Here is a 16,136-nt window from a genome sequence, read left to right as displayed (position 1 = left end):
TCAGTGCGCTACGACATCCCGGCGACGACGATGGCAGCGACGAACGCGGAGCCGACCAATGCCACCTTCCGACGCAGAGAGGTACTGCTGACGAAAAACATTCCGGATCCAGTCGGATGCCTGGGGGTAATTCTAAGGTAGGGAATCTATAACTAACTGTTTCTTTCAGATAGTGAAAACAAAGGCGTCTGTGGAGAAGGTTGCCACACAGATGGCATCTGGAATGGTGGTGTCAGCAACAGGGCAACAGGGCCAGTGGTTGTGGTGCTGGTGGAGGGTTTCCCTCTGAAGACAAAGGAAGAATCAGCTGAGACAGCGTTGTTTGTGACGTCAGAGACATGAGTGCCTGTTAGAACTGGCTTTTACAGCAGGTTTATCCCCAGATTTTTTGCTTTGTGGCATTCTGTTTCTGACCTGTTTTTGTTGGCTCTGGGGACTTTACCAATGCTGATCAGTTCTAAAGTGCATATGCTCTCCCTAAATTGTATGTATGGATTGGTGTTTCCATAACTGGCTGATTTGATTTGCTAGTCAGTCCCTAGTACAGTCCACTGTGTGTGCCCAGGGCCTGTAAATCAAAGGCTGCTAGTGGTCCTGTAGCACTAATTGTGCGACCCACATAAGCAGCCTGTAAATGGAACTCAGGCCTGCCATTGCAGAGCCTGTGTGCAGTCTGGTACTGCCATGTCGACTTGGCAAGTGCAAACACATAATACAAACACAAAAGGGGAGAGGGCCAAAATAGTTTATACTCCAATCCCCGAGACCCCCCGAGGAACCTGAAATCACACACGAAAAGGGGGGTATGTGGAGTGCACAAACACAACAAAGGGAAAATTCCCAAGTTTAGAAAAACTGCCTTCACTCACATACCGAAGTATGTGACATGCTTCATCATAGGGCCTGCTACAAACGCCCTGGTGTAACCACACCCAGGGCGGAGCATTAGGGAAGGGAAAAATAATAAATTCCACGTAACAAGACGTACAACACAATCAGTGCGTACAACGAGCAACATACATGAGTGTTAAGATGTGCAAAGGAACACCTCGTGGATTTGATGTGAGTGCGACGAAAAATGGTGCAGTAAGGATGTGAGTTAAAACTGATTAGGGGTGCCAAGTGAAAGAAATACTTTATTAGACCCAAATATGGTACCCTTATCAGGATTAAAAGTGAAAGAGGATGGGAAACATGTCTTATTGAGAAAAATGAAGTTCCTCAAGACTTCCCTCCTACCACTGCTCGAGTCAACATGTTTCGACCGCTTTCCTTGTGCCCAGAAAGGTCACTTCGGTCTTCATCAGGACTGTCGCAGTCAAATCCACCTATTGCCCATGTCGTAGTTCGATCATTGGGTTTCCCAGAGGGAGTAGGTCTCGAAGATCCGTACTCTCCTGGGTATTTAAATGGTTCAGTGGAGGAAGTGTCCCCAAGGACTGGGGGGAGACATTCACTGTAAAAGAGTAAAGGATAATGAGAAAAAGTGGGAGCTCATCTCCCAAAAATTACTCAATTCCACCTTGAGAATACTCATTAACTAGGGTCCTTCTCCAAACCAATACGTGATTATAACAGTTTATCACACACACACTCATTAGCATGTCATAAAGGTAGGGATGGTCTTACTAAACCTTCCACACGGTTTACTTCAATAACTAGTTGTGAAGTATAACAAACGACAAGAACTTGAGTTAGGATCACACACTAGCGAACAGCCCAAGGCCCCCAGCGTCCGTGCACACTCCACCCATAATCCTACAAGTCCTAGGGCAAAATAGTAAAAAGTACCCCAGAGTGGCTTTACAGTATGAATCAAAAGACTTACCGAGTTTATGGTGTACATAAACCCGAACTGGTGTCCGTCCGGGAGGTCTGCCCGTGAACACAATCTAAAAGGGATAAAGTATGTGTGGTCACTGGCAATATCCCTTTCGTCAGCGTGGTCGGCGTTCTATACACAGGGTATATTGCCAAGCTGTTCCGAACCTCCCCCCGTTCACCTTACCGTTCAGTATGGCTAGACCTGCCCACAGTAACTCGGATCGAGTGACACCGCGTAGGTGACAAACACGGTGTCAGTTCCTGTATTTACCGGTCTGGTTCGTCTGTGGCGTCTGACGTCACAAGCGTGATGACGTATGGCGTCAGCGTGAACGAGCACCGGGACCGACGGGAGTTGTAGTAATGATTACTCCGGTCCCCCGAAATTACGAAAATACCTCTAGTGCAGCGAAAATGCCGAACCTCATACAGGATGTCTCGTTGGGACTCCAATGCAAACCTCCAACGCAAACCTATTCGAAATCCAAGTCAAAGAAATGTATAGCGTAAGGTGTTATGCCAACGCGGGCTGCTGATGACAGAGACCCGCCCCAATAGTAATGGTAAAGGGACTAGTGATAACTCCCTCTCTTACCCTCGCTCATACGGAATCTAGCGAAGAGTATAGCTATGGAAATTGGCCTACTCTAGAATAGTGGGTATTCCGTCACACCTGAATCTGGGTTCAACCCTGTGTTTTAATGGTGTTATAATATTAGTTGTTATTTATTAGATGTCAGGGATATTACTCGTTTCTTGTAAGGAAGACCGTCTGGACCTCTGTGAAAGCGGTTGCTCCCACCACGCTCCCTGGCCTCAAGAGCTGTCTGATTCCCTGTGGTATCGTAGGCTGTCTTTCATGATAGAGCATTTTAGCGCTGAATCTCGCATTCAATTGTAATCTGTTTCGAAGCGCAACTTTAGCTCATTGAATCTGCTGCCGCCTTTAGCATTTTTGCATCGTGTGCTGCTTTGAACATTGTTTTATTTAAGCTACCGCCGCCATTAGCATTTGACATTTGTGCTGCATTGTATGCTTTGCTTTTGATTGCATCTTCCTCAGCCCAGTTTCACTTTCCCAGGAGACATTTTGTTGTGTTTGTTTTTGCCTTCCTTTGGCCCGCCTACCCTCCCCGATACCGCCTCCCAGCTGACCCGCCCACCCACGAACACTAAGCGCTCCCCCTCCTCCCTGCAGCTGTGACCGTCTGGACCTCTGTGAAAGCGGTTGCTCCCACCACGCTCCCTGGCCTCAAGAGCTGTCTGATTCCCTGTGGTATCGTAGGCTGTCTTTCATGATAGAGCATTTTAGCGCTGAATCTCGCATTCAATTGTAATCTGTTTCGAAGCGCAACTTTAGCTCATTGAATCTGCTGCCGCCTTTAGCATTTTTGCATCATGTGCTGCTTTGAACATTGTTTTATTTAAGCTACCGCCGCCATTAGCATTTGACATTTGTGCTGCATTGTATGCTTTGCTTTTGATTGCATCTTCCTCAGCCCAGTTTCACTTTCCCAGGAGACATTTTGTTGTGTTTGTTTTTGCCTTCCTTTGGCCCGCCTACCCTCCCCGATACCGCCTCCCAGCTGACCCGCCCACGCTCCGCCCCCCCCACTTGCCATTTATGTCAGATGTCCCTACGCGCAGCGTTCACGCGCAGCGATCACGCCCAATCCGCGCCGAAGGTGCGCCAAAAGTAAGCCCATCTACGCCCGTCCGCGCCTGGACCGCGCCCAGCGCCAGAGCCCCTGGTCCTCGTAAAGTCCACCCCTCCCGCATTACTTACGATGCCACCACCCTCCTAGCCCTCAACCCCGGCCGCTCCCTCAACTGCGTCCAAGCTGCTCCTGGACACACCCATGGACCCTTTTCCTGCTACTCCTGCAAGTTCGACGGCACCAAGAACAACTCCTCATCTACGAACTCGCTACAGATATCCGATCCCAACCACCTACAATCCATCCTGCTCAACACCCGCTCGGTCCACTGACACGCCATTGACCTCTGGAATCTACTCGACACCATCTCTCCGGACGTCGCCTTCCTAACAGAAACATGGATGAACGCCACATCAGCCCCAGACATCACCATTGCCATCCCGGAAGGCTATAAGATCATCCGCAAGGACCGCACCAGCCACACAGGAGGAGGCATCGCTATCGTCCATAAGAAATCCATCCGCATCTCAACCAGCTCAGATGTCAATCTCGCCAACTCTGAACACCTTCACTTCCAGATCCACATCGACCCCAAGACCACACTCAGAGGCACCCTCCTTTACAGGCCACCAGGACCTCGCGCACAATTTAGTGAAGACATCACGGACTTCATCACTCCACACGCGCTCCCCTCCGAGGACTACATCCTTTTGGGAGACCTCAACTTTCACCTTGAAAAGAACAACGACCGCAACACCACCACCCTTTTGGACAACCTCGCAAACCTCGGACTTAAACAACTTGTCACTACCCCCACCCACATCGCAGGTCACACACTCGACCCTATCTTCACCTCCAGCAAGCATGTTTCCTTCTGCCACACCACAGCTCTCCTTTGGACTGACCACAGCTGCGTTCACTTCACCTACAACAAGCCCACATCCAACAACCACCCCCAACTCACTCTGCAAAGAAACTGGAACAAAATCACCATCGACCAGATCTCCTCATCGCTTCTTCAAAAGCCCCCCGCCCACTCCTCAAACCCAGACCAAGCAGCCACCAACCTCACCCAATGGTTATCCAACAGCGCCGACATCCTAGCACCACTGAAAAAACGACAAATCAAACTAGGCAGCAAAAAGGCCTTCTGGTTCAACGATGACCTTAAGAAATCGAAGAAACTCTGTCGCTCCCTCGAGAAGGCCTGGAAAAAAGACCCAACCACCAGCACCAAGGACGCCTTCAAAAACGCCACCCGCATACACCACCAACTAATCCGAAATGCCAAGAAAGCAGCCTTCAAGGACCGTCTAGATAACAACGCCCACAACAGCAAGGAATTATTCAACATCGTCAAGGAATTTACCAACCCCTCAGCCAACTCCAACGACATCACCCCCTCTCAAGCCCTCTGCGACTCCCTAGCCTTATTCTTCCACAACAAAATTGCAGACATCCACAACAGCTTTGACAACCAACCCGGAGACCAACCCACCCAATCCCCTGCAGGACCCCCACCCCCCCCTGATCATCCTCAATGACTGGAAGCCAATCTCCACTGAGGACACCATCCGTCTGATGAACTCTATCCACTCAGGATCCCCCACTGACCCTTGCCCTCACCACATCTTTAACAAAGCAGACTCCATTATTGCACCGCACCTCCGAGACGTCATCAACTGCTCCCTCAACTCCGCAACCTTCCCGGAAAGCTGGAAACATGCCGAACTCAGCGCCCTCCTGAAGAAACCCACAGCTGACCCCACCGAACTCAAAAACTATCGCCCTATCTCACTCCTTCCATTCCCGGCCAAAGTCATCGAGAAAGCTGTCAACAACCAGCTCGCCGCATTCCTCGAAACCAACAATTCCCTCGACTCCTCACAGTCCGGCTTCCGAGCCAAGCACAGCACCGAAACCGCCCTTCTCGCAGCAACAGACGACATTCAAACTCTACTGGACAATGGAGACACAGTCGCCCTCATCCTCCGCGACCTCTCCGCAGCCTTCGACACAGTCTGCCATAGCACCCTTCTACACGCCTCAAAAACATCGGAATCCAGGGAAAAGCACTGGAATGGATCACCTCGTTCCTCTCCGGAAGAACCCAGAGAGTCCGCCTTCCACCATTCAAGTCAGAGGCTACTGAAGTCATCTGCGGCGTACCTCAAGGGTTCTCACTCAGTCCCACCCTCTTCAACGTTTACATGAGCCCCCTCGCGGCCATCGCACGCCAACATAACCTCAACATCATCTCCTACGCCGACGACACTCAACTGATCCTATCACTCACCAGAGACCCTAACACGGCCAAAACCAACCTACACGAAGGAATGAAAGAAGTAGCCGAATGGATGAAGCACAGCCGTCTGAAACTGAACTCAGACAAAACAGAAGTCCTCATCTTAGGTACCTCCCCCTCCGCCTGGGACGACTCTTGGTGGCCAGAGGCCCTTGGAAAAGCACCCATCCCGACGGACCACGCACAGAACCTGGGCGTCATCCTGGATTCCTCACTCTCGATGAACAGACAAGTGAACGCTGTTTCTTCATCTTGCTTCAACATTCTTCGCATACTCAAAAAAACATTTCGCTGGATCCCTACCGAAACTAGAAAAACAGTCACCCACGCTCTGGTCACGAGCCGTCTGGACTACGGAAACACCCTCTACGCCGGCACCACCGCAAAACTCCAGAAAAAACTACAACGCATCCAGAACGCCTCAGCCAGGCTCATATTAGACATCCCACGTAAAGAACACATCTCTGATCACCTGAAAAACCTCCACTGGCTCCCCGTCAATAAGAGGATCACTTTCCAGCTCCTAACCCACGCACACAAAGCACTCTACGAAATCGGACCCGAATGCCTCAACACACGACTATCCTTCTACACCCCCTCCCGCCAGCTACGATCCTCCAACCAAGCCCTTGCCACTGTACCTCGCATCAACAAAACCACCATGGGAGGTAGATCCTTCTCCTACCTAGCAGCTAAAACTTGGAACTCACTTCCCACTCACCTTCGCCTTACTCAGAACCACCTAGCATTCAGAAAGCAACTCAAAACGTGGATATTCGACAAGTAACTCCCTACCCTTCTTCAAGCGCCTTGAGACCCTCTGGGTATGTAGCGCGCTATACAAATCTTTTGACTTGACTTGACTTGACTTGACTATAGCCATCAGGATAATCTTACTTCACCCAGGCAGAACAATAGTCCCCATTTAGTGTGGGGCTAGATCAATTCAAGTATACCACATGGTGTGTGGCTCTTTAGATAGGATGGCTAGTTATGATGAAACAGGCTACCCCAATAGACTAATAGTGAAACAGCGGTGTACATAGGTGTATGCCAAAGACACCACCTAATATAAGGGCTTCCTAATTTCACACCCATTCATCCAGATAATGACCTTCATAAATTTGTACAGTACTATGTTGACCATTATCCCGAGTATGTTGGTATCTCAATTGAATACCCTCTGGAACGGATGAAAGAGTTTGAGACAGGAGCTTGTAGCAGTAAGAGAGGGGTAAAAAAGAAGAGAAGAAGAGGAGGGGGGGATCAAATAATTACAGTTGCCTCCCCAATGTCTGCCACGGGATCTCGTCATTTAATCCCACTATATGGCTTTTCAAACGATAGACCCATCGTTGTTCTCGCTGCAATAGTAACCTTTGATCCTCCATGTGATGTCTGCTAGGTTTTATTTTCTCAATCACAGTCCATCTGATGTCTTCTATGCTGTGTCCTAGTTCTGAAAAGTGGGACGTAAGTTTTGTGTTCGTTTTCCCACATTGTATGGTACTACGATGTTCCGTGATTCTGGTTCGTACTTTTCTGCTGGTCATCCCTACATACATTTTTTGGCAGGGGCAAGTTAGCAAATAGATCACACCCTGGAAATTACAATTGGTGTGTGATCTCTGTTCCGAGGGAGTGCGGAGTCCTAGATTGATGGAAGTGGAGTTGTTCGTCAGGTGGCAAACGCTACATGCCCCGCAGCGTGTGTGACCCATCACTTTAGGTAGACCTGTTACTGTAGAATTCTCTCTCTCTGATCCCAGATCCCTCGGTCTAGTATGTATCAGAAGGTCCCTAGAGTTTTGACTTCGTCTGAATGAAAATAGGGGTGTCTCAATTTTCAAACCCCCTGTATTGAGGATCTTCCAATGCTTTAAGACCAATTTTTTGATCTGTTGTGATGCTGTATTGAATGTGGATACAAAAACTGGTTTCTTGGTCTGAGGTCTCATAGTTTTAGATAAGAGAGTATCACGGTTGGCATTGAACGCTCTTTTCCGTGCTCTTTTGATAACTCGGGTAGGATACCCCCTCTGCTGCAATTTCGTGGTAAGATGTTTAGCTTCCTCAGTGAAGTCCTCTTCATCGGAGCAGTTCCGTCGAATGCGGAAGAATTGTCCAACTGGTAAATTCTCCCGTAAGGAGCGCGGATGGAAACTTTCGAAGGCCAAAAGGGCATTCTTGTCCATTGGTTTATGGTAGACCTTAGTTTTTAGAATACCACCACTGGGTTCGATCACTAGGTCCAGAAAGGCTAGTTCGGTCTTAGTGACAGTTGAGGTGAAATGGAGGAACGGATTTTGGGCATTGAGCCACTCCAAAAAAAGATCTACAGATGTTCTCTCGCCCCTCCATATCACCAAGACGTCATCTATGTAACGTCTCCACAGCCTTAGGTTGTTCGACCATGGTCCGTTGGTGTTCAGCACTGAGAGTTCTTCAAATGCCCCCACATAAAGTCCAGCGAGGCTAGGGGCGAAAACACTCCCCATGGAAGTGCCATGGGTTTGGAGGTAAAGTACCCCTTCAAATTCAAAAAAGTTTTTGGTGAGGGCTATTTCAGCTAGATGTAAAATAAAGGCACGTGGGGTTTGAAAAGGCCAATCTCTTTCAAAGAGTAAGGACTCGAGGACCCTCAATGTCTCACGTTGAGGGATGTTTGTATAGAGGGCCTCTATGTCCAGCCCTATCAAGAATTCCTGGTCAGGGTCGAATGTAACATCTTTCAACACATTTAAAATGTCCAGAGTATCCCTCAAATAAGTAGGAAGAGCATGGACCATTGGTTTTAAGAAGAAGTCGCAAAATTGCGAGAGAGGTTCAAGCAAAGACCCCATCCCGGAGACAATGGGTCTACCGGGAGGGGGCCTTGCTGTTTTGTGTATTTTAGGAAGACAGTAAAAGTAAGGGATCCTCGGATGTTTATTAACGAGGAACTCTGCTTCCTTATAAGTGATCCAGTCGTTCGTCCTAGCCTCTTCCACCGTGCTCACAATCTCTCTTGTAATCTCTTCAGTAGGATCATCTCTAAGTTTTTGATAGGTCCTAGGGTCTGACAGGAGGCGGGTGCATTCGTGCCGATAGGCTGCTACGTCCATCACCACTATGGCAGCCCCTTTATCCGCTGGTTTCAGGATAATTTCTTTGTTATTCCCTAGTGCTCTAAGTACTTCTCTCTCACAGTTGGATAAGTTGGAATAATGACCAGAGGTAATCAGGGCAGAAGTTTCCAGGTCATGCACCACTGCTTCTTCAAAGACCGCCATCTGTGGGGGAAGTAACGCCAGTTATGGTGTGAACGTAGATTTCGGGTGGAAAGGAGTATCCCCACTATTATTCTCTTCGTTACAGTCCCGATCTTCAAAGAATACCTTCAATCTCAGATTTCGAAAGAAGACCACCAAATCTTGTCTAAGTTTGAAGAGGTCTGGGTGGTAGGTAGGCACAAAACCCAGTCCCTTGTTCAAGAGTTGTTCCTCCATAGGAGTCAGAAGATGTCCCGAAAGGTTCAGCACTAGAGATGCTCTCGGCTCGTGCTCGGTGTGGTTCCCTGTGCCATACTCCTGGTTACCCGTTGGGTGATTTCTTGATCTTGATCGGACCAATTCACCCGTGCTGTTGGTTTCTGTTTGCCACGTCTCCTGCCCCGGCCCCTCCCTAAAAAAGGCCCCTGGAAGTTCTGGAATTGGGGATTCTGAAATTCCGGGTTTTGGAATCCTTGATTCTCAAAAGTTTGATTCTGGAACGGGCCTGAGGGTTGATACCCCATCATGGGCCAATTGTAAGTCTGATTCGGATATGGTTGGAAAGGTTGGTGAAAAAATGAAGGTCTTGGACCTCGCCAGTTCCCACGGCCTCGCCCTCTTCTTTTAGGTTGATATTAATTTCCGCTATCCTCGCTTGAACTGCTAGTTGTGTATTGGCGGGGACGGCCCTGCTGGTTACTCTTATTGCCCTCTGACATCTTTTGTTTGGCATATTCATTGGATGTATAGGGGTACACCTTCTCTCTGGAGAAATTCTTCAGATCTTTCTGAAGTTTGGAGATTTTAGCATGGATCAGGTGGTCTCTGTATTCTCTGAGTTCAGTATTGATTTGTTCCAATTTATGACTGAAAGTTGTCATTACGATATCAGTTTGGAGTCCCGCCTCTGTCGCCTGGATTTTGATTAAGAGAGCGTCTGCTAAACGTTTGGCTGTCCGAATAATTAGGACCAGCCAATCTCTGGTACATTTCCAGGACACTAAGGCCCAATCTCGCCGAAACTCCTCGTCCTCAAGAAAAATGAGTGGTTCGTTGGTAACCAAGAGACTCCTAGGGGCTGCGTTGACCCTTAGATACTCTGTAAGGATTGCCCCATGAAGGATGGTCTTCACTTGTGTTTTCTTAAGCTCCAACAGAGTATCCCACCCTTCTCCTTGTGCCAACACTGCTGTTACTGTACTATCTCCTAAGAGGGAGGGTTCTGCGAGGATATCAGAAACAACGTGATCCCCAAATGATAACCCCGGTATCAATGCCATAATGATAGTGATATATAGTCAGTCAAAGGACCCAGCTCTACTAGTGTCAGTGTGGTTACACTAAGGGTTTCGTTTATTGTCCCCCAATTATTTCTTGCCTAGGTGAAGTAAGTTAATGAATGGAAGTGAAGGTGAAAGTATGCCGAAGCAGGTGCACACACATGCCAGTCCCTAACCATCCCTTTTCTTACATGTTAGTCACCGCTAGGGTAGGCCCAAGGTTCTCCTGTGGGCAGGGTGCAGAAAATGTGAAAGGTAGGACATGCCATGGTGAGGGTTAGTGATGGACATTTGACCCTCACAATCTCAACACTGCTCGAAACCAGATTTACTCGGCAGTGACATGTGTTGAGAAAACTGCCCCAAAGAGCTTTATTTTCAAAGAAAACATTGGAAATTGGACTGATCTCCTGGGGATAGTTGAAAAGATCTGTGTTGCATTGAAGGGCCAGAAAAATAGGGAACTGATGTCATTATGCTGACAGGGGCGCTTTATGGCTCCAGTGACGTCATGCAGGGCACAGTGCGAAGCCTTACCGAAGCCGGCACACCCTACTGGCATGGAAGAGCAATTGAAATGTTCCCTGTTTAAGTTGGCATATTGGTATATTCAAAAGGCCGAGGATAAATCTACCCATCAAAAACTGTTCTATCAGCTTGTGCCACCAATATCACGTTTTTATCAACTGGATGGATATATGCTGATATTGGACGCAGACATCTACAGAGATGCTGTCTCCATCACAGAGATGAGATTATAGGAACATGTCACTTATATTAGACCGCGGAAATTCCATGCTTCTCTTGAGAGGACTGACTATAACACAGCAAAGAAGCTAAAAACGGTTGAATAATTTGATGAATGCCTGCTAGAATGAAGTTCTCCATATTAATAACTTGTCTGCTAACCTTTCTTCAAGTAGGTCTTTCATTGTTCGGGAATCTGCAAACCTTGATCTCCCCAAGGAGCAAATTCTTTCTACCCTATAAGGGACACAAGTGGCACAAGGGGCAATCATTGCACCTTTAAAAATCTTTATTACAGGCACCTTCTCAGATTAGGGAATCATATTAACGACGGCAAGAGCAACCCTACCTGACAAGGAATCTTTGACAGACAGAAGACAGTTCAAACATATCTATCACATTTGGCTCTCAGAGGTGAGATACCCATGTATAGTAGTTACAGTATATGCCCTCTCACTAAACAACCACAAGAAGAAATGGAGCGACTCCCACATCAACCTAAGTTCTTGTTACTTGAGGTCAAAATAAGGAGTCTACCAACTACGTTTAATTGTCCGAGAAGTGAACACTAAAAAAAACACTCTGTCAAAATCCTGAAAACAACACCTACCTCCTGTCTAGACAATACCCAAGCGCATCGTACTAATGATGGACACTTTCCTTAAGAAATATTTTAGAGGAAAAAAAAAATCTCAAAGTAGACTCAATGGACACGATAAAAAAAGTTGAAAGCCACAAACTCTCCCTCAGTGGCCGAATGGAAGGCAGGAGTGGACTGGAATGTTCAACAAGAAAAACCCATTTATGTTACTAGAGGATGCTCACAAAAACACAGGAAGATCTGGGATAAATGGTGAAATTATCACAGACTGGATCTGGATGACTGGATATTTTAGGTATATGAAATGTGGTATTATCTGTGACACTAGAACTGATGATATTTTATTGGTGCTTGGATAACAATAACACTTGTTTATTTAAAAAAAAAAAAAACTTATACTCATTATGCCATGTTGTGTTGGTAATTTTACCATGTTCCTTGGATGAAATCACCTATCATTCTAAAATGACCAACTCCTGCGAGATTAGTGTTCCCAACAAAGATGTATCCATAAAACAAGCTGCCGTGTAATTAATTCTAGACATGCATCATCAAAGGATACTATGCATCAAATGTTATATAATTCATTCATCTAAAAGGAAATCATTCATCAAAACCACTGTTCCCTAAGTAAAGACGCAGCTGGGGAAATACATTTAGAGAACTTTGGAAAAATGTATTTAAAACATAATTACCGACGATTCTCCGACTGTACACATTTTCAAGAAAGTCTTCTTTAGGATAGACTTATTTTACATTACATAATTCCTATTAATGAGCCAATGACTTAGTGAAAGTGAACTGCAAGAAACAGGCTTTTCTCATAACAAATTATATTCGTTGCTCGATCACTTACCACTGGAGGGAACCCAAAGCTTGTTTCGGGCTTGGAACTCGTGTGTGTGCCCAGTCGTGCATATTTTGTCACACAGCGATCGAGGTTCTATTAGTGTGTGCTTTATTTCCATGGCCTGTTTTCCTGTCACCAGGTGATCCCGACCAATATCTAAGAATAAAGGAAATGGGAATATATGTTTAATACTAAGCAGTTGTAGTACACTGTACGCAAATCGAGAAAGGACAGTTATGAACATTACTAATTCTTGTTTATAACTGATTATCAAAATCACATTTGGTAAAAAATAATTATGTATGGATACTGGTAAATATAATTTAGAATAGAAATTAATGCAAAATGGGAAACGTTTTGAAACACTGTTACTCTGCTCTTTTTTTTTTTTTTTAGTGAACCTTTATTTGTAGCACACGTAGTTACAGATATGGGCCTACAACCATCACGGCCGGCCGCTAGACAAAATCAAAACATGGCAAGCAATACGCATAGTTGTACCAGTTCGGAGTCCAGGATAATACAGTGACAGTAACTAGTTTGGAAGCGGACCCAACAACTTGAATCAGGATTTAAAGGTTCATTTTAAAATAAAGAACTAAGAAGAAGTGCCGTACAGTCGCACCCAGTCCCGCGATAGTGTGCAAATCAGGATATTTGGAACAGTAGCAATAGGGGGGGGGTATCAGGGGATAAAATATACATATCAGAAGAAGTAGAAGCACAACCCCATCGTGTAACGAGTCTAAACCCCACCCCTCAACTCCAAACACATCGCTAGGAACATGGGCGACGACGACACTAAAAAAGAAGAAAGACTAAAGGGCCATAGAAACAAATACTAATCTAACACCCATCCCGCAACCCCCCACCCTGCACACCCGCAGAAGGCCATGGCCTACCCCCCAGCCGCGTGCCTGTCGCCCTAATAGACCCCGAAATATAGAAAGATAGGGAAACGGAAGAAAAGAAGAGAAAATAGGCGGAGGTGGGCCCTCATCGCGCCGCCCGGCCCCGCCCTTCACCCCTACACTACGGAAATCCCAAAAAGGAAACAATACCATAAGGAAGAATAACAAATCCCGAGCACAAGAACAATGAAATATCGATCGAAGATACACACTGCACCGTCAGACAGTAATATAGCAGATAGATTGTAGGCCACCTCATCCCTGACCCTGTCTGGCAGTAATACCGCCCGAAGTCCTCTCATTAATCAATGTGAAGCACAGTCTTGAGGGTCCAAACCGAATGGATGGGCCCGGACGGGGCGAAGCCATAAAAGAGCATAGCAATCCAAATCCATCCAAATATAGATAGCAAAGATCAGGCAACAACAACGCCGGTCCCATGAACCTCCCAAAGTTGGCAAATAATAACATCATCCAGGAGAGGAGAGTCAAACAGTCCGGCCACCGCCGCGACACAGCCAGGCCAGTCCAAGGAGTAAAACAGCGCTCCACCCCCAGCCGCCAGCCGGACATGTGTCCCAAGGATACAGCCATACGAGCAATCAAGACGGTCCGCACGGGCACGGGAGCCTGGTCTTCAATCGGCCCAAGGTGCCCCCGAGGATCCGAAACCTCCTCCATGGAGACAGCAGCAAGTTCATCGGCCAACCCCTGGAGTAGGACCGTGGCCTCCATAGATGGCGTAAAAGCAATGGCGTCCATCCTTGCACCCAGGTCTCGGACATGGCAATCAATGGTCTCGTGCAAAACTGTTAGGGCAGCCAACACGTCCCAGGGTGTGAACTCCGTCATGCGTTGCGAGCATCCCGGCCCCATCTTTGCAACAGCCGCCCGACCTGGACGTGAGCCGTGGAGAAGGGCACCAGACGCCATCTTAATCCAGTCGGCCCCGTCCCTCTTCACCATATTCAGGGACCAGGCCTTACTGTGAGGGCAACGCGGGATGCGTCCCCAAGGCAAACGAACTGTGGGGCAGGGTCCAGAAAGGAGAGCCACCAAAAGGCTAAAGTCCCGCCGGGCCCCGGGAGTCGCCCGCCTATGTCGGGGGCAATCCTTGGCTATACCCGGGCAACAGAATTTGGGGAGGGGGCAGGAGCAAGCGCCCCCTCCGATCCCGCGCCACAACACTGCCCCTCAAGGGTCCCCGGCAGCGGCTCGGGTTTTCACCGCTGGCAGCGGTCCTTCATATCATCGGCCCCCACCAGCAGGCTCCCCGCCGCCATCAACGGCCGTTGGTGCTGCAGCTGTGGCCGGAGGCTCCGCCTAGTCAACGCCCCGGTCTCACCCTCGCGCGGGCCGCAAAGCAGTCGGGGATAATTCCCAGGATCGACGGCACGCAGGAGCTCCGGAAGCAAACGGTAGGTGCTCGTTTTCTTTCCTTTATCAAAGTATGCCTCCGTGGGTCAGGATATTCGGCAGGATAGACGTGTGGGGCGAAAGGGCTCGCGGAGCCGAGCGACTATGCGGCCATTTCGGATGCCTGCTTGGCTCCTCCCCCCTACTCTGCTCTTTTTAAATAGCGGATTAGAAGTAAATTGTTTTATAATTGTTGTGTTCAAAAGACAGTAAACACAATCGATTGCTGTTTTACATTGTCATCCCTCAGAAAACTACAAATAGTAGCCTACTGTGAACCCCATCTTGAAGTTTCTCCAATGTATACGAAACCAAAAACATTTGAACTGTGACAGCAGCAGGAGTTCTGTGTTCTTAACTCCTGAGGTCATTGAAAAAAGGCCCCCTGGACCTCTCCTCAGAGACATTGTCATATCCTTAAACCTCTAAACTTTACAACTGCGGATAGGGTTGGTGGCTACAGGTATTCCATAGATCAGGTCTTCCCATTCTTGAGTTTGTCTGCAAATCCCTTTTGCAAGCATGTGGGAATCCCAGAGAAGAATGATCCAGGACTCAGTCCAGAACCGCTCTGTATGCCCGAGATAGTACAAACATGCTACCTAAATCATTAAGCAAGCCCTACCTGGCCTTCCTTGCGGCACCTACCTGTGTCTGTCTGGTCCACCGTCAAGGACAAACCCTTCCGGACTGACCTTCGACTGTGCAGTAAGGAGCCCCCACCTAGCTCTCTCCTTCCTCTCCGATCTTTCTTACTTAGCTCTCTCTTGCTTTGTTACTCGTGTCTCATCTTCCCTGCTTTCTTGCCTCTTTGACCTTTGTTTTTCACCACTCTTATTGCTTTCCCACTTGCTCTCTATGCTCTAATCGCTTTGACCTCTTTGCCATTTCACGACTTTGACATCTTTTTTCTCACTTGTTTTTGGCTTTTTGCCACTTTTCTCTCACTCGTTCTTGGCCTTATTTGCCTCGTGCCACTTTAACATCTCACTCGTTCTCTTGTCATTCTGCCACTTTAACCTTCTTTCCCCAATTTAGGCACCTTTGCAGCTCCTGTTCCGCTTTTTAGGTCGATCCTAGCGCAGTACGCGTGCGCTGCTCTAGGAGATGACCTCTTAGAATCACTCCAGCTTTTCAGCAAACTGGTGCGTGTGTCTTTTTTTTTTGCACACATTGTATTGGCCATTGCGTGTTGGCTTCCAAAATGAAAGCACGCAAATGGCCAAAGACTGGTGCATGTCCCACCTTTCCCAGTAAATGTTTAGACGGACTCAGAAATCGCAAAGCTCGCAT

The 16,136-nt window shown here is 47.7% G+C and overlaps 1 protein-coding gene across 7 annotated transcripts in view; it reads right to left on the bottom strand.

The window, feature by feature from the left end:
* Positions 1 to 16,136, bottom strand: part of LOC147729139 (mucosa-associated lymphoid tissue lymphoma translocation protein 1-like) — a 1,401,591-nt gene that overhangs the window by 56,183 nt on the left and 1,329,272 nt on the right. For all 7 annotated transcript variants that reach the window (XM_086959432.1, XM_086959437.1, XM_086959431.1 and 4 more), the window contains one exon: positions 12,523 to 12,672. In XM_086959432.1, coding sequence (XP_086815558.1) covers positions 12,523 to 12,672 — 150 coding nt within the window. The remainder of the gene's footprint in view (positions 1 to 12,522; positions 12,673 to 16,136) is intronic.

This window comes from Lissotriton vulgaris, chromosome 2_2 (genome assembly GCF_964263255.1).
Source record: "Lissotriton vulgaris chromosome 2_2, aLisVul1.2, whole genome shotgun sequence".
Lineage (NCBI taxonomy): Eukaryota > Metazoa > Chordata > Amphibia > Caudata > Salamandridae > Lissotriton > Lissotriton vulgaris.
The sequence above is the reverse complement of the archived record's forward strand: the minus strand, read 5'-3'. Positions and strand labels throughout refer to the sequence as shown.